The sequence below is a fragment of the Tachysurus vachellii genome, chromosome 3 (genome assembly GCF_030014155.1).
Source record: "Tachysurus vachellii isolate PV-2020 chromosome 3, HZAU_Pvac_v1, whole genome shotgun sequence".
NCBI classification, from domain to species: domain Eukaryota; kingdom Metazoa; phylum Chordata; class Actinopteri; order Siluriformes; family Bagridae; genus Tachysurus; species Tachysurus vachellii.
In genome coordinates this window covers 18,338,578-18,357,230 of record NC_083462.1, presented here as the reverse complement: position 1 = coordinate 18,357,230, position 18,653 = coordinate 18,338,578, and the positions used below count along the sequence as shown (strand labels likewise).

The following is an 18,653-nucleotide window of genomic DNA, read 5'->3' as shown; positions in this document are numbered from 1 at the left end:
TACTGGTTTTATTTGCAAGCATGCAATTAGCAGAGTTGCTAACATAACCGTATATTGAACATGTATTTAGCAGAACTAGAACGTTTGCTAACATGATTATATATAGCAAACTTGTACAAATAATAGTTATCATTATGGAGAACGTGCTAGAAAACCTGGTTACTGTTATCAGTTACATAGCAGTTAGCATATTTGCTTACTCTTCACCAAACACGCTAGATAACCTAGTTACTGGTTTTGGTTTCTGGTGCCTGCTATTAGTAGCAGGTTTTAGTTATTCAGAATCTACTAGTTGTGGCTAATGTGCAAGCAAACCTGGCTGCTGGTTTTATTTACACAACATAATGAGGTCTTAGCTAATGTTCTAACTAATGTGTTTACTGTAAAGCATTTGCTCACACAACTGAAACATGAACATGGTTTCTGAATATAATTTCACAAAAATAACTGTTAGCCTACTGTTAGCTAACGTTCAAAAAGCACAGCTACTTGCTTTAGTTAGCATTTCTGCTAACTCAGCAAACATGGTTGCACATAATGGTTAGCTGGTGACTTTCTAACATACCTAGAATCAGAATCAGAATTAGAATCAGATTTATTGGCCAAGTGTGTTGACACCCACAAGGAATTTGGTTCCAGCAGTTTGTGACTCTCAACGGTACAGACATAAATGACACAATACTATACAAGAAAATAACCAGAACAATCACAGGTTTTTATTTAGCACAGTGGCTAGATTAACAAAACACCAGAAATCTGAACACACTATTCCATCACAGTTCAGTAGTGAGGATTTTATGAGATTCTTCACTGATAAAATCGAAAGTATCAGGAATAAAATAGGTGACGCTCAACATATGAGAGCAACTAGTGACCCAGTCTCACTTAAGGCTCTAGACACACAACTACATTGGTTTGCAAGTACAGGACAGGAAGAGCTAGATAAGCTTATTACTAGAGCTAAATCAACAACTTATTCACTAGACCCCATTCCAACTAAATTACTGAAAGAAGTGTTAAATAAAGCTGGTGAGCCTCTTCTTTATATTATTAACTCCTCGCTATCTTTAGGTTATGTCCCTAAGTCTTTCAAGTTGGCAGTCATTAGGCCACTCATCAAAAAAACTAATTTAGATCTAAATGAACTATCAAATTACAGACCTATTTCACACCTTCCGTTTATGTCTAAAATACTTGAAAAGGTTGTGTCTGTTCAACTGAGCTCCTTCTTACAGGAGAACAATATCCTCGAAGAGTTTCAGTCAGGTTTCAGGCCCCACCATAGCACAGAAACTGCACTTGTGAAAGTCACAAATGACCTGTTCTTAGCTTCGGACCAAGACTGTATGTCACTATTAGTTCTACTTGACCTTAGTGCAGCATTCAACACTATAGATCACAACATTCTCCTAGATTGTTTACAAAATTACACAGGTATTCATGGACAAGCTTTAAGTTGGTTTAGATCCTACCTGTCTGACCGATACCATTTTGTAGAATTAGATGGTAAACCCTCCAGTTTACTACCAGTTAATCATGGGGTCCCTCAAGGATCAGTTCTAGGACCTCTGCTTTTTTCGATATACATGCTTACATTAGGGAACATTATTAGAAGACATGGGATTAGTTTCCACTGCTATGCTGATGACACACAGAGATATATCTCATCAAAAATGAAATAACTAAACTGTCCAAATTAACTCAATGCCTTAGAGAGATAAAAGACTGGATGAGCTGTAATTTTCTGTTAAACTCTGATAAGACAGAAATACTACTTATAGGTCCAAAAACCAGTACACAGAAACTCTCACAATTTAACTTCCAATTAGAGGGATGTACTGTTAATAGTAGCTCGACAGTGAAAGACCTGGGTGTTATATTAGACAGCAACTTGTCCTTTGAAAATCATGTCGCCCAAACCACAAAAACAGCCTTCTTTCACCTTAGAAATATTGCCAAGCTGAGAAACATCCTGTCTGTCTCTGATGCTGAGAAGCTAGTTCACGCTTTCATGACCTCTAGACTGGACTATTGTAATGCATTACTAGGTGGTTGTCCTGCATCTTTAATAAACAGGCTACAGTTAGTCCAAAATGCAGCTGCCAGAGTTCTCACTAGGACAAGAAAGTATGACCATATAACCCCAATTTTATCATCTCTACACTGGCTACCTGTTAAGTTTAGAATTGATTACAAACTGCTGCTACTAACATACAAGGCTCTTAATGGTTTAGCTCCCATGTATCTAACAAGTCTTCTAACACGTTACAATCCTTCACGCTCTCTGAGATCATAAAACCCATTAATTCTGGTAGTTCCCAGAATATCTAAGTCTACTAAAGGCAGTAAAGCGTTTTCTTATTTAGCTCCCAAACTCTGGAATAGTCTTCCTGATAGTGTTCGGGGCTCAGACACACTTTCCCAGTTTAAATGTAGATTAAAAACTCATCTCTTTAGTCAGGCATACACATAACACATCCCATTATATTGTGCACTATTACACTAGACGCACATTTTTATGAACAGCAGATATGTTAATCCCTCTGCACTGCTCTTCTTTTTTGTCTACCCATGCCGAGACATTGTACCAGCTCCGATCGTCTTCCGTGCGATGAGGTTTTTGGACCTCCGCTGAGATGAGGCCGACTCTGTGAGAATCCTGAGACATCTACAGATTTACCAGCTCCAGTTGGAATCTGTGATACTAAGAGGAGATCTGAACTCCATGTGATCCTTACACCAATACAACACTTGCCTGACTGTATATTTGTAATCACACCATCTAGTGTCACCCATATGAGGATGGGTTCCCCTTTGAGTCTGGTTCCTCTCAAGGTTTCTTCCTTACCAATCTAAGGGAGTTTTTCCTTGCCACTGCTGCCTGAGTCACCTCAGACTTGCTCATTGGGGATAAATACACATACATACATACATACATACATACATACACACTGTGAACTATATATATTTAGAATTTTTATTATATTAATTCTTTATATTACTCCATATGTTTATCTTCTGTTCTATGTTTATGTTCTGTAAAGCTGCTTTGAGACAATGTCCATTGTAAAAAGCGCTATACAAATAAACTTGAATAAACTTGAACAAGAAAACAATGCAGCTGATGAGATACAATATAGACAGAATGAATATAAAATATGGATATAGAATGAATAAAATATATAAAATATGAATATGAACGATCAGTAATGTACATAAAGTGTGGGAGTGCAAGTAACAATATTGTGTAATATGCTTTTTGTGCAATATATAGCAGCAGTAGTGTGTGTAATATATACAGATGATTTGATGATTGACAGTCCTGATAATGCAGTACTTATGATAAGAAGCAGTGAATATAATTATGGTGAGTTGTTCATCAGGGTGATTGCCTGGGGAAAGAAACTGTTCCTGTGTCTGGCAGTTTTAGTAAGCAAAGTCCTGTAGCGAGTGCCAGAAGGGAGGAGCTGAAAGAGGTTATGTCCAGGGTGTGAAGGGTTAGTAGTGATTTTCCCTGCCCGGTTTCTGGTTCTTTTGTCGTACAAGTCCTGGAGAGTGGGCAGGGGGGCGGCAATTATTTTTTCTGCTGTTCTAACCATGCGTTGCGAGTCTGTTTCTGTCCTGTTTAGTTGCTGCTCCAAACCAGATGGTGATGGATGTGCACAGGACAGATTCCATGACTGCAGTGTAGAACAGCATCAACAGCTCCTGTGGCAGACCATACTTCCTTAATTGATGTAGAAAGTACATCCTCTGCTGGGCCTTTTTGTTGATAGAGTTTATGTTGCACTCCCATTTCAGATCTTGGGAAATAGTAGTGCCCAGAAACTTGAAGGTCTCCACAGATGACCCCGGGCTGATGGATATTGTGAGGGGGAGTAGTATTGAGGGGTCCTTCCTAAAGTCCACTATCATCTCCACAGTTTTGAGGGTGTTTAGCTCCAGACTGTTCTGACTGCACCTTGGAGACCCAAGGGTACTATATACTACCTAGCTAGTAATTTAATTTTTGCAAGAGTTAGTGTGTTTACTAACTTGCTAGCAATACTATTTGTGTTTTAGTCACAAAATGTTTGTTATCTTGTACAAGTTAATTTTAGTTACTACACAATATAATTGTAGCGTGCCTCACATGCTCACAATCCTGGTTGTTCTTAGCTAGTTCGCTAGCACTTTGTAGCAATTATCTTATCTTATACAATAAGATAGCATTTGAGAGTACACAATCATTTAACATGACAATTTTAGCAGCTTGACTGCTCTTTAAACAACTAAATAACTGTTAATTGATAGGAGATGAAAGTCAAGCTCTGGTCGTTACACCTGAACATTCCCAAAACCACAAGGTTTTATTTCAAGATCAAGTGTTAAATCACATTAGGACGTAAACATGCTAAAATTAACCATGCAACCAGACATAACAGCAATCGAGGTAAATGGAGTTTATTTAATAGCACCGTCTCTTGGATATAATTGACATCTCTACATTCCTGAGCTTATTTAGTTTCTGATGAAACTGTGACACTGCACACGATCGAAAACGATTGAGCAGACAGCTCGTGAAAGAAAAGACAACATTTGGCTAGTTAGTGAGCAGCGAGACGAACGAGCGCAAAACATGTTACAGATGATGAGGCGAGAGAGCGCTGGAGATGAAACAACGAAATGAGGAGAAAGGCATTGTGGGACACTCAAAATGTTCAGCACATACTGATTCTAATAACTGAGAAAGTTTTTCAGGGTGAAGTTTCTCCGTCAAGTTCTAAAGAAGGACATGGTTAGTATACGAGCCGGACTGCACCTACTTCGGGTGACTTCACACACCCCCTCGATGAGGCAAGACCGTTTAACATGTACCACACAATTAAAAATCACATCAGCATGCTACATATTCCATGTTTTATCTCATGTGGCTGTAAATGAGCAGCTCAGCTGATGAGATAAATGATCTTTGAACCAGAGGCATGACATAAAACACAACAGAACTGTAGCTTCACCTGAAGGCTGTACAGGAAGCGGAAATGGCTCGTCTGTGATGCTGCTTCCTTCACGGCGTGTGCCAGGTTCACGGCGCCACATCCGCCCCGCCCCCAGTGATGACATGGCACAGCCGCCGATGCCCCTGAAACCTCAGCCGTATGACACACCAGCTCGATCTCAGCCTCTGTGTCGGTCCTTTAGAGAGAAGAGAAAAAAAAGCTTTCTGTGAGGCTGTATTCTGCCTTCTGATTGGTCAGAATGTTTTGATTAGTTTATAGAACAGAAGCCAGGACAGACATCTTATGGTTTCTATAGTAACGGCATATTCACCGAAGGGCGATCCAACATAAACTGATTGTAAAAATCGACGAACAAGGATTTTTTCTAGATGTTTATTAGCACTCAGAACTTTCTAGCTAATGTATTTACTGCAAAATATTGTCCAAACAACTTACATTCTTTAATTACACAATGTAATTGTTTGCCTAATGTGATCAAACAAACCTAGCTACTTGTTTTAACTAGCATTTATGCCAACTCGCTAGTGAACAAGGTCACATGTAATGGTCTAGCAAATCTAACTACTGGTTTTAGTTACACAATACAACAGTTAGTGCATTAGACAAATTTCTACCAAAACCATCCACCAAAAAAAGTGTTCCGTTAAAAACATTAGGTAGGACTAAGCGGTCCTTACTTAAAGACATTGAGCGCCACAACCACGGGAACGCCAAACAGACGAGCAATCTGGATCTGTTTCTTTAGGTTGCTGCAGCCTTCGGAGACCAGCTTTAGATTCTGAACAAAAAAAAAATTCAAGTTGCTAAACAAAAAACTCCATTAGTTAGCATTTTGGTTAACAAGATAGCAAACCTGGCTAATGGTTTTATTTATATAACAATCAAGTCTTAGTGAACTTTCTAGCTAATGTGTAAACATTACATTAAACATTACAGTAAGCATTTGCTCACACATCCTAAACAATAGCAATGCTGTCAACCGGTGGGAAAAAATGGTTTCTGCATTTTATTTAAAAGAAAATGTTAGCTAATAGCTAATGTTCTAAAAGTGTGGCTACTTGTTTTAGTTAGCGTTTATGCTAACTCACCAACAAAAATGGTTGCAGAGAAAGATTAGCTGGTGACTTAAAACAAATTTAGCTTCTACATCTAATATATTCGAACTTATGCAACAGTTAGCATGTTTGCTATCTGGATAGCAATTTTTATTCACAAAATGTTAGACTTAGCATGTTCGAGTGAATTTTCGCTACTGCACAATATAATAGTAGCTTGTTTAGCATGCTCACCGTCTTGGTTGTTGATAGCTAGCTTGCTAGCACTCTGTCGCAATTATCTTAGCCTTAAAAACATCATCTGTCAGACGCAGAACAATTTGATGCAGCTGACATTAACCTGGTAGCTACATAATTCTGTTACTTGTTAGCAACCTTAGACGTATCTACACACCCGTTAGCACCTATATCGTGTCGTACACAAGTCAGCATGAGCTCACAGCTGATTTCTTCTCCTCCATTTATGCTATGTAAAGCTAAATTTAATCTGCAGCTGGGATGAACAAAAAGTAAACCTTGGAAAAAGTAACAAAACCAGAACCCTGATTTAACAAATCCTGTATGATTCAACAATTAAAAATAAAATCCTGACAGACTTTAAAGAATTAAAAAGCAGACCTTGGTGCTAAAGATCTAGTTTGATTGGTTATATTTGAAGAGAAACTTTGAACTCAACAGGTTTAATTGATTTAGTCTCAGTTCTGAGGTGACGTTAGCACCGTTGGAGTAAACGCACTCCCCATCTGGCTGTAAGGAGCCGCAGATGTGATTTAAGTAACCACAGAGCCAGAGGATTAACTACTAATCTCACATACGCCATCTTGAAACAACCAGGCTAAATGAATTCCTCAATCAAACTTGCCAGAAGCAAAGGATTTGTCCATCTTCTGCATGAACCATCTGCTGCCCCGCCCCAGAGTGACTTCAGGTTAAAGGGACAGTCTGTGACAGAACCTATGACCTCGAGTGACAGCCAGGTCTTGCAAGCACCAGGCCGCCACCTCCCGCTGTCCTTTTTCAACCGAGCGCTTTCATCAGAAGAGGACGACAGATGTCCTACACCGGTGTCGGAAAAGGGTCACCTCCTCCCGTGAGGCTTTCCGGGAGGAACTTCCTGCTCGCTCAATGCCCAGAGCCCAGGCTAGCGGCATGGTGCCTTCTGCTTCTTGTTAAAGAACCACACAATTAGCTTAAGCACTTGAGATATTTGCTCAGCTGAAGCTGCTTTATGAAAGCTGATGGAAAGCAGACGCAGCATCTTTTGGCCGTTACGGCTCCTGCAGGGCTGCAGCCTCCACCTTCAACAAAACCAGGCTATATTTACGCTCTTAATTCAATCACATCAAAACGCATTAGGGAGGAGAAGAGCGACAGAGGACTGGAGGGGGTCAAGCGGTCATTTCCGCACCTATCCAATTCCTTATTATTCTCAAGAAACCTCCTGCTCCTGTGGTCTTTGTGTCCATCATTATAGTTTCACGTCAGCAGAATTTGTGCCAACGGCCCTAGACCCTGAAACAGCAGGTGAAATAAACCGGACAGACTGAGCCTAACATCTCATCTGTCCCTCAGTGTGTCTTTTGATGGATGTCACCAGAACTGTCCATGTGACTGAGGCATCAGGATCATATTTTAATCACCGAGGTGCTAAATAAATACCACCAGCATGAAATAGTTACAGAACTAAACAAAGCTTTTACCTCCTCTGTGTATTCTTTGGGGAGCGGCACTCCAGCTGTTACCTGTGAAAGAAACATGACGTTTTAGTTCCTGAGACGAAAACCGACTGTATGGTGTTATATAACAGTTGGGATTGGGATTGATTCATTTCCATGTAGAGTTCGATTAAGAACAGATTTCCTCACAGACTGCTACTTCAGCTTAATAATGAAAATCCTTACGCAAAAAGAAAAACAGGAAATTAGGGTGGGGAGGGAAAATGTTATTTATATTTTTATGACCATTAGAGTTGATCTACTTTTAAATAGATTCTTTACCAAATATTTGTCTAAAAAAACAAAAACTTTTCTTTCGTCATCCCACAGACAGGAAGTTGATCCTTGGAGAATCACACAATTAAACCGAATTGCTGTGTACCGCTAGGTTTCCTCACAGCTACATCATTGTTAGAATATATTTTACTTCCTAGACATCTTAATTCTTTTCCTTGAGAACTTTTTCTTGAAACCTGGCAATCCTCCATGTGAGATTGTCAAATGTAAAAAAATAAAACAACAAACACAAATACTCCACCAATATAAAAATTAAATTGTCCTCATAGACACACAGCTCGCGAGGACAAATATCTGGAATCATTAGATTTGTTGAGGTAAATTTTTTCTTTCTTTATACTGCTACACGTTATTAACTGAGAAAGAAAAGAGAGTGTCCCCTTGTGGAGAATCGTTAGCCAGTTAGGTGCGAGTATCGTATGCCAGCATGTATGTTTCTAGTGAAAATACGAACGACAAATAGGTGAGTCTTACATTCGGACCTCCTCCGTGCATCTTCAGAGCCCTGATGGTGGCCACCAACACCACAACATCAGGCTTCAGGCCAGAGGCTCGGCATTTAATGTTGAAGAACTTCTCCATGCCGATGTCTGCTCCGAAACCTGCCTCCGTTACTGAGAGAGAGAGAAAGTGAGACAGAGTGAGAGAGAGACAGAGTGAGTGAGACAGAGGGAGAGAGAGATTGAGAGAAAGACAGAGGGAGAGAGAGACAGAGTGAGAGAGAAATACTTTTATCTTGAATATATGAAAAAAGAGGACAGTGTTCTTAGTTTTACTTTAAAAATTATATCATGTCATAAACTTTAGTTTATATCCTCACCCTCTGTGTGTGTGGCATACACGGGTGTGTATGTGTGCATGCGCACGTGTGAGAGAGATTATATTCCTTCAGTGACAGACTTGAATGTTTACATATCAGTGTGTTTGTAACTAATGAGTCCATGTGATCTCTCTCTGAGTCCATGGATAAACACAAAACAATTGTGTGTGTGTGACATACCCACCACCCTCAATGCCCTTTGGGTTTCCTGCACTATTTCCCAGGCTCTGAAGTGGGATGGGAATGTAGTAGTGAGACAGGAATTTGGGGACTTGTGATTTCATTTCCACAGAAGAGTTCTGGCATACTTTGGTCTGGAGTGTGTGTGGGTGTGTGTGTGTAGTGGTCAAGGTCTGCTATCGTGTTTTGAACTAAAGTAACTCTTCACACTGCAACTCCTCTCTGTTCCACATACCCCTGTGTTTAACATCAACTTAAAACTCAGACAAGAAATTCATATTTACCTTGGCCTAACCTGTGTGTGTGTGTCTCAGAGTCAGATGGAGTTATTAATGTGAATAAATTTGTGAGATGGATGTTTGTGTTAAAACGCATGAAAAAAATACATAAGTGCATGACGTTGGTAAGTTAAAGAGGCACTGAGGGAGAAATTCTTCATGTACGCTCCGTTTATTAAGACCTCAGATGAAGAAACACACACACACACACCCTGAGCAACACAACACCACTGTTAGAAAGCTTTTCCTTATCTATAAGGGAGGGCTGAATTCTTGGCCTTGACCACAACAGCTGTGTGTGTGTGTATGTGTGTTTTTGCGTGTGTGTGTGTGTGTGTGTGCGTGTGTGTCGGAGCCAAAGTCAGATCTGGCACCATGTCAACGTCCAACACAAGGCTCGCCTCAGGCCTCAGCACCGAGTCCCGCATTTAACAAAGCAGAAAATGTGTTGGTTTTATAGGAATTTCCCCACATTCACTTTCCTCACAGTCCAGAGGATGTTTATTAACTGCTTCCCGCTTCAGATCCACTCGGCCCACCATCTAAAAAAGCTTGACTTTATTTCTCTTTATTAGTGTGACGAGATTTTATTCTAAACATGACGGTCACATATGAAACATTACGTGTTACGATCTGGAGTGAGACCCTCAGTGTTGAGCTGTTACGGGAAAATAATCAAGGGCGTAGATGAGAGTTATAACAGAACATCGTCTACAAGCTGATCGTCTTCTTATAACAATATTTATCTGTTTTTATTTGTTTACTAAACAATCAGAAGAAAATCTGCCTGTTTATTGTTATAAGCGATGTTGTAGAAAGTCGATGGAACAAGTCACAGCTTTCAGTTCTCTCTCCAGGTGCATACAAAATTATTATTATGTAACTCAACACAAAATGCTAAATCATAGTACCATTTTCTATAAGGAAAATATTTACATGTTAAAAGGGGGAAAAAAGCACAATACTACAGTTTCATTCACACACACACACACACTCATCTACACCCAACATGCATCCAACACACACATACACACACCCATCTACACCCAGCACACACACACCCCCATCTACACCCAGCACACACCACACAAACCCCATCTACACCCAGCACACACCACACAAACCCCATCTACACCCAACACACACACACACACACACACAACACCCCCCACCCCCAACTACACCCAACATGCACCCAATGCACGCATACACCCATCTTTACCCAACATGCACCCTACACACACACATTCACCCACACACACCCATCCATCCATCCACCCCCGCCCACACACCCATCCATCAACACACACACCCATCTATGTGTGTATGTGTTATATTAACGTCCGAAATTCATGCATCTGTGTTGACACGAGTGTTGTGAACTTTCCCCCTCACCCACATAGCCGTTCTCTCCAACCAGTTTGAGAGCCAGCTGATCCGCCAGCACTGACGAATTTCCGTGTGCGATGTTGGCAAATGGTCCGGCGTGCACAAACACCGGCGTGCCCTGAAACGCAACACAAAAAAACCCACAAACACAAACTGGTTTTAACACCAAGGGACAAATTCCACACTGGAAAAAAAAACATTAAACAGGTTTTTATTTTAATATTTGTGCGAGTGAGATGGTGAGGTGAGGAGACTCAAGGTTTTGAGAAAGGCTGATGCACTAAAGTGCCGCCGCATCACTAGAGAATTTAATATAAAATGCATCTTGGACGCCATTGCAGATCATGTGTTGACGATAAATATTAATACGTGGGCCATTCAGAGCAGATATCGCCTCTAATTCTTTGGAATAATCATCCGTGTTGCTCAATCGTCCAGTTGTGGAGCCTCAAAACACGGAAAACTTGAGTCGTCCTATCAGCCAGTCGCAGACCGAACATCTGGGATTTGAACCGAGAGCCCTGCAGTTCAGAGTTCATTTCCACTAAGCAGCAGGTCGCAGAGAGTACGGCGCGGGAAGAGAGGACAGGAAGGACAAGAGGATGGAAAAGCAGGCGGATGAGCGGTGAAGTCACACGGATTAAAGGAAGAGACAGAAAACTGGGGTGACGAGTTCACTTCGGTCCAGCAGGATCTGAGATGAACTTTCATTCCCCTTCATTAAAAAAAATCTTTGAATGACAGACTGGTCGTGTAACAAGCAAGTGTTATTACATCATAAAAAAACACAGTGATTTAAATATGTAAATGTAGGACTTCTAAAATGTTGTGTCAGTACATTAAAGAATAAAGGGGTGGGGCCTATACGACAGGTGGAGTTTTCCAATTTACTATAGTTGTAAATAAAAGTGTTTTTACATGGGGCAAATAAAAATAAATTCATTTTAGCCAGGAGGTGGGGCATACAGGACTGGAGCTTTTCATATAAACATATTTAGATATTTAAATCCATTTTTGACAAGCGAGGTTTTTTTTTATTAAAAAAACAATAAAAAAAAAATAAAAAAATCAATAAATTTAGGTTTGACAAAGTGAAGGACTGGTGCTTTGCCAATTATATTTATTTTAGTTAAATTCAGTTTGGACAAGGGGGAGGGGCATGTGGCTTAAGGACGTCTTTAATGACTGGGGCAGTCGTGGCCTAATGGTTAGAGAGTCTGACTCGTAACTCGAAGGTTGTGGGTTCGAGTCTCGGGCTGACCACAACTGAGGTACCCTTGAGCAAGGCACTGAACCCCCCCAACTGCTCCCCAGGCGCCGCAATATAAATGGCTGCACACTGCTCCGGGTGTGTGTTCACGGTGTGTGTGTGTTCACTGCTGTGTGTGTGCACTTTGGATGGGTTAAATGCAGAGAACGAATTCTGAGTATGGGTCACCGTACTTAGCCGTATGTCACGTCACTTTTTCACTTTCACTTTAATTTCTATTCCTATAGAAATCAGATTTTCTTGAATACATTTTAGGACAAGTACTCTTGAGGTTGAATTTGCATATTCATAAAATCCAGATTTCTTAATTACATGAGGAGTATAAAGGTCGAACAAAATTTCACAGTTGTATATTTACACGAATGAAACAAAAAAGCTTTTCCTCACAGTGTGGCTATGGATCAAGGACAGATTGTTCAGACAACAATATTCTAGACTGCAGAATTAATTTTCTAATAAATTTACTAAAATGTCCAATTTGCATATTCATATAATCCAAATACGGTAAGCCGTTTGATGGAGGTGTGCGGATTTGTTTTTATTTCTTAATTATTTTTTTTTTTTTTTTGCACATGAATACATCACAGGTATGAATAGAAAGGGGATGTTTCACATTTGCATATTCACACAATCTCTGTTTTTTTGGTTAGCGGTCTGGGTGGAGTTAAGGAATTTTACAGAATATACTATAATCTGGATTTCTTTAGAAGGAAAACAAGCATTTGTAGATTAGCATTGGGACCTCTGTATACAAAATAGAGTTTAGTGGCAGTTGTTTTTGAGTCTTGGGGTGTGTCCAAATTAAAGATTCATAGAATATATTACATTACTTATAATCATTATCTGACGAGGAATGTGAAGGTTAAGGAAAATTTTACAATTCACATATTTAGAATCCATAATTTATGAGGGTGTGGCCTGTACACTCTCTCTCTCGCACACACATGCACACACACACATGCACGCACATCCATTGGAGATTTTTTTTTCTTTTTGGTGATTTTGATGAATTTATTTTCTAGTTGTCTAATGACAGTCACAACAAATAAGCTTTAGTGGTGCGATAATACCTGATATGTTGGTGTGTTGTGTTACCAGTTCTGCCATTATTTGGCTTCATTCTTACTGCAGTCATTATGAACATTTTTTTATTTGCTTTTTACAGGAAGTAGTAATTTTTGGCAGCAATTTTATGCATCTTAAATAAAGTCCTGTTCCGTGGTCATCTTAAGGACGCCGCTTTCTCACGTACCGTTTCGGGGGATAAAAAAACACCAAGAAATGGAAGGGTCACAGGGGATATTCAGAGAAGGCGCCATAATTTTTGATGAAGGTGAAATGTTCAGGGAGGTAATAAACAAAAACAAACACAAACGATGAGATTCCTTATGGAAAAAGAGAATGACACATGACCTCTTAGAAAAGTGGATGCAGGAAGCCACTAGACACACACACACACTTTATTTCCTGTTTAACACGCTGTGTGTAAGACCACCTCTGCTCTGTGAGGAGAAACGTCGAGAACTCACGGTCAGAGAAAACAGGAAGGTGGAGACGAGCAGATGCTATCGCTTTTCACTGCTTAAAAAAAAGGCAGTATACACACATCCTCACACTTATCTTCCAGCTCTGTCTCTCTCTCACACACACACACACACACACACACACACACACAGAAAGATCTATCTGAGAAAACACAGGTGCCATCACGTCTTCCATAGCAGACTCTCCGATCCCAAACTCTGAGTAAACTAAATATTCCCATGATCCTCTGCTGCCTGGTTGATCCTGATAGGATTCCAGGCAGGAAAGATTCCACACAACAGAACAGAAGGGTTTCCTCTCACACACACACAAGGGTTTCCTCTCTCACACACACACTTCACTGACAGTGTTGTAGGATGCTGGATTCTGTTTGGTCAGAAGGAGTTGATTCGTTTGCGGCAGCTCTGCTCGTCATGGGTTTATATTAAAGGTGGGGTCTCCGATGTTTGAGAAATGCTTCAGAAAATGAGTCAGAATGACAAACTAAACAAAAACAAAACCAAAGTGTAGCCAATGAGCAGAAAGGGGCGTGAGAGAACTGAAGGAGCGAGAAGTTGGCCGCATATTCACAGATTGGAGTTTCCCGAGTCAATAACTCCTGAGCTAAACGCTGTTACTACACAAATAACACCTCTTCTCTATCGTAGTAATGTAGAGAGGCAGCTACACCGGGTTTTGCTAGTAACAGCGTTTAGCTCAGGAGTTACTGACTCGGGAAACTCCAATCTGTGAATATGAGACCAACTTTACTTAAGACACAGAGGTTGCTTTTTTCCTCCTCGATAGGTGAGTAACGTTGGTTTTGCTTTGTTTCACAGAACTAATATATGTCGTCCTTTAAATGATTATGCTTGTGTGTCATTTTTGCTTGTTTGTTTATCTGCAATCGTATTGTTCTTCCCTTCAGCTATGATAAAGACACATTTCTTTCCATTAGTTGCCTGGGTTACGTATGTATGTGTGGGCGGAGCTATCAATACAGGGGTGGGACCCATTTGGGTTAGGGGCGTGTTTGTTTTGGTGATTTCAAATGTCAACATTGGCTTTCAAACATCGAGACCCCACCTTTAACACGATCTCGTTTCTATAGCAATGGCTCATGGTAGTTTACAGAAGGAGTCTCCAGTTCCGGTTTCGAAACGTGAAAAGAAATTAAAAATAATTTATGAATAGATCACTTCAGGACGTGCTGCTAGAGGAAGATTTTCCTATAAAAGAAGGAAATAGTTAATTTCCGTAATGATTCTCTAACGTCTTTCTGTATACCATCATGACGTCACGGACTACGCCCTGAGCATCTGTATCATGCGATGACTTGGACTCTGTTCGAGATCTGTCTTTATCTGTAACATATAAAATGTCAAATCAAATCAAATGGAAAACTCTCGCTTTCATAAGATTTCGTTTTCAAAGGCGGATTTTAAAAGAAAACGTCCGGGTCTTTAGACCTGAATTCTTTCCTGAAAAGTATTTCCAGTTCTCCTGTTCGATTCGGACAGAGAGAAAGACTCCCACAGCTGTATGACAAATGCCAGATGTGTTCTAGTGTGTGTGTTCAGTGTATTCCCATGGCTCATATAACAACTTCAGCACCAATGGACTAGCAGGTTCAAAACTGCACCATTACAGGACATACGTGCTGTGTATGTGTGTGTGTGTGTGTGTGTGTGTGTGTGTGTGTAGGAGAGAGAGCATCAAATCAAAACAAAAGTCAAACCTCCAGCGTCTGCATCAGAGTGGGTTTGATGGCATCTTTCATCAGCACAGCCAGAGCTCCAGTTACACCCTGAAAAACCGAGAAGGAAGACTCGTCAAAATATAAATACTGTACACGAGAGAAAAAAAAAAAATAAAAAAATAAAAAAATCACACTCTGACACACACACACACACACAATTCTCTTGACATACGAGATCATCAGCTGTTACTGGCTGCCCGCTCCTGCTGTTGCCCACCACCATGCGGCCCAGACGCACCTTCATATCAGCCAAACCGTCAGTCAGAGCCAGAATCGCCATGATCTCACTCGCCACTGCGATATCAAACTGAGTCTGTGTGACACACATACACGACAACGAAAATGAGTAGTTTGAAATTTGAGGTTTTTTTCTATTTAGTTATATGTTCTTTTATTTAAATCATTTGCATAGACACAAAGATCTCAACTCCTATTGGTCAGAATCTATTGATTTATTTTCTATACCAGCAGCTTTACATATTATTATTATTATTATTATTATTATTATTATTATTATTATTATTGTATTTGTATCCAGCATCATAACAGTGCTTTCAGGAGAAAAGAGTTTATTTAAAGAGAGACAGGCTGGTGAGGGAAACTGACTCATTACTCAGGAGAGAAAAGTCACTAGAACTAAAGTCTGTTTGACTTTCAGGGCTGTTAACAGAGTCTCTGCTTCATCGTGTCATAGATGGTTTTACTGCAGCAGTACATGACGACTTCATCAATCTGCTCACTGGGGGGTGGAGGGGCGGCGGGGGCAATGGGGGCGGGGGTGCCAGACCCAGGTCTGCCGTCGGGTTGCCAGATCTAATCCTTCTACTTTATAACTTAAGAGGTATGCAGCAAAAGGAGAGTGAAAGAGAGAGAGAGAGAGAGAGAGAGAGAGAGAGAGAGAGAGAGAGAGAGAGAGAGAGAGAGAGGGTGAAACACACACAGAGACAGAGAGAGAGAAACACACACAGAGACACAGAGAGAGAGAGAGAGAGAGAGAGAGAGAGAGGGTGAAACACACACAGAGACACACACAGAGACAGAGAGAGAGAGAGAGAGAGAGAGAAAAACACACAGAGACACACACAGAGACAGAGAGAGAGAGAGACAGAGAGAGAGAGAGAGAGAGAGAGAGAGAGAGAGAGGGTGAAACACACACAGAGACAGAGAGAGAGAGAGAGAGAGAGAGAGAAACACACACAGAGACACAGAGAGAGAGAGAGAGAGAGAGAGAGAGAGAGAGAGAGAGAGAGAGAGAGGCTTAGACCACCTTAGTGATGACTCCAGGAAACGGACAGTTATAAGAGTTCAGCTATAACAAAGTCTGAATGTTTTTTAATGTTCCAGACGGTTAAACAGACTGTGTTTAGATTCCTGTATCTTCATCTGACCAAATTAAGAGTTCAGCTCCAAGCCTGTCATTTCTAAACACACTGATTCGGTCAAATCCTAATGGAACAGCAAGATAATACACACTCAAGCACATAGCTATGTCTCTACTCTACTAAGTCTGTGTGTGCCTGTGTGTGTGTGTGTGTGTGTGTCTCAGTGCTTCAGGCGACTTCAGTGGAGACTTAATAAATGTAAGCATGTGCTTGGCCACAGCCGAGTGTTTGCAAGCAAACCGCAGCCCCTTTTTCCCCTCCGCTTTAAACATTTGCTTTCACTCAGGCGCTCATTGAGGCGCACGCTGTTTATTTGTAGGATTTGGCTTAGAGGCCATTATTTCTGACAGACGCTGACACGAGAGCGAGAGACATATAGAAACAGAGAGAAAGAAGTACAGAGCGAGAGAGAGAAAAAGACAGAGGAAGACAGACAGAGAGAGCAAGAGAGAGAGACAGACAGAGAGCGCGAGCGAGAGAGAGAGAGAGAGAGAAAGTCAGACAGACAGACAGAGACAGAGAAACAGAAAGAGAGAGAGAAAGAGAAAAACAGACAGACAGACAGAGAGAGAACGAGAGCCAAAGAGAGTGAGAAAGAGCGAGAGAGAGAGAGAGAGAGAGAGAGAGAGAGAGAGAGAAAGAGACAGACAGACAGACAGAGAAAGACAGACAGACAGACAGAGAAACAGAAACGGAAAGAGAGAAAGAAAGAGAAAGACAGACAGACAAAAAGAGACAGAGAGAGACAGACAGACAAAGTGAAAGAGAGACAGAGAAAGATAGACAGACATAGAGAAAAAAAATGAGAGAAACAGAGACAGACAGACAGAATCTGCTTTACTGCATTTTCATCATATTCCAGACATTTTACAGGAAGTGGGCGGAGTCACATCACAGACTCGTACCTGCCGACTGTGGCCTTTCTCCGTGTTGCCCTGGCCAACCGTGATCTTCCGCAGGAAACGATCGTTGGTGTCTACAACTGTGGAAACAAGACACGACAAAACGAGTTCGGAATGTGGACAAAAGTTCAAGAGAAATACGTGTGTGCGTTTTACTGTCGGGAAAATAATCCCACCCCGTTAATTCATCCGGTGGTCACTTTTGGGAGGTTTTCTGTCATCTTGGATAAAGGTGGTGAGACTGGAAGTCATGTCCACAAACCACAAGGAGGTCAAGCATTTCATCATGATCTTACATTACGGTCCAAGTCAAACACTGTCCAAGTGACTCTAAACATTATTACTGTGAGGTTTAGAACAACAATATAGCTCATTACTGATCTGTGTGTGTGTGTGTGTGTATCTGTCTGTGTGTGTGTGTGTATCTGTATCTGTCCGTGTATGTATCTCTGTGTGTGTGTGTATCTGTCCGTGTATGTGTGTGTCTGTCCGTGTGAGTGTGTGTGTGTGTATCTGTCTGTCCGTGTGTGTGTATCTGTCTGTCCGTGTGTGTGTATCTGTCTGTCCGTGTGTATCTGTCTGTTTGTGTGTATATCTGTCCGTGTGTGTACTGTATCTGTGTGTGTGTATCTGTGTCCGTGTGTGTGTGTATCTGTGTCCGTGTGTGTGTGTATCTGTGTCCGTGTGTGTGTGTGTATCTGTGTCCGTGTGTGTGTGTGTATCTGTGTCTGTGTATATCTGTGTGTGTGTGTATCTGTGTCCGTGTGTGTGTGTGTGTATCTGTGTCCGTGTGTGTGTGTGTGTATCTGTGTCCGTGTGTGTGTGTATCTGTGTCCGTGTTTGTGCGTGTGTATCTGTGTCCGTATCTGTGTCCGTGTGTGTGTGTGTGTGTGTGTATCTGTTCGTGTGTGTGTGTGTATCTGTCCGTGTGTGTGTATCTGTCCGTGTGTGTGTGTGTATCTGTCCGTGTGTGTGTGTGTATCTGTCCGTGTGTGTGTGTGTATCTGTCCGTGTGTGTGTGTGTATCTGTCCGTGTGTGTGTGTGTATCTGTCCGTGTGTGTGTGTGTGTGTATCTGTCCGT

General features: G+C 41.1%; 1 protein-coding gene across 1 annotated transcript in view; it reads right to left on the bottom strand.

Moving 5' to 3' along the window:
- The window catches only part of mthfd1l (methylenetetrahydrofolate dehydrogenase (NADP+ dependent) 1 like), a 48,786-nt gene that overhangs the window by 12,071 nt on the left and 18,062 nt on the right, over positions 1–18,653 (bottom strand). Inside the window, exons 17-24 of the mRNA XM_060866114.1 lie at positions 17,575–17,651; positions 15,460–15,600; positions 15,267–15,335; positions 10,741–10,852; positions 8,542–8,681; positions 7,756–7,797; positions 5,678–5,778; positions 4,998–5,175 (exon numbers count right to left, since the gene is read on the bottom strand). Of these exons, the coding sequence (XP_060722097.1) occupies positions 4,998–5,175; positions 5,678–5,778; positions 7,756–7,797; positions 8,542–8,681; positions 10,741–10,852; positions 15,267–15,335; positions 15,460–15,600; positions 17,575–17,651 (860 nt within the window). The remainder of the gene's footprint in view (positions 1–4,997; positions 5,176–5,677; positions 5,779–7,755; positions 7,798–8,541; positions 8,682–10,740; positions 10,853–15,266; positions 15,336–15,459; positions 15,601–17,574; positions 17,652–18,653) is intronic.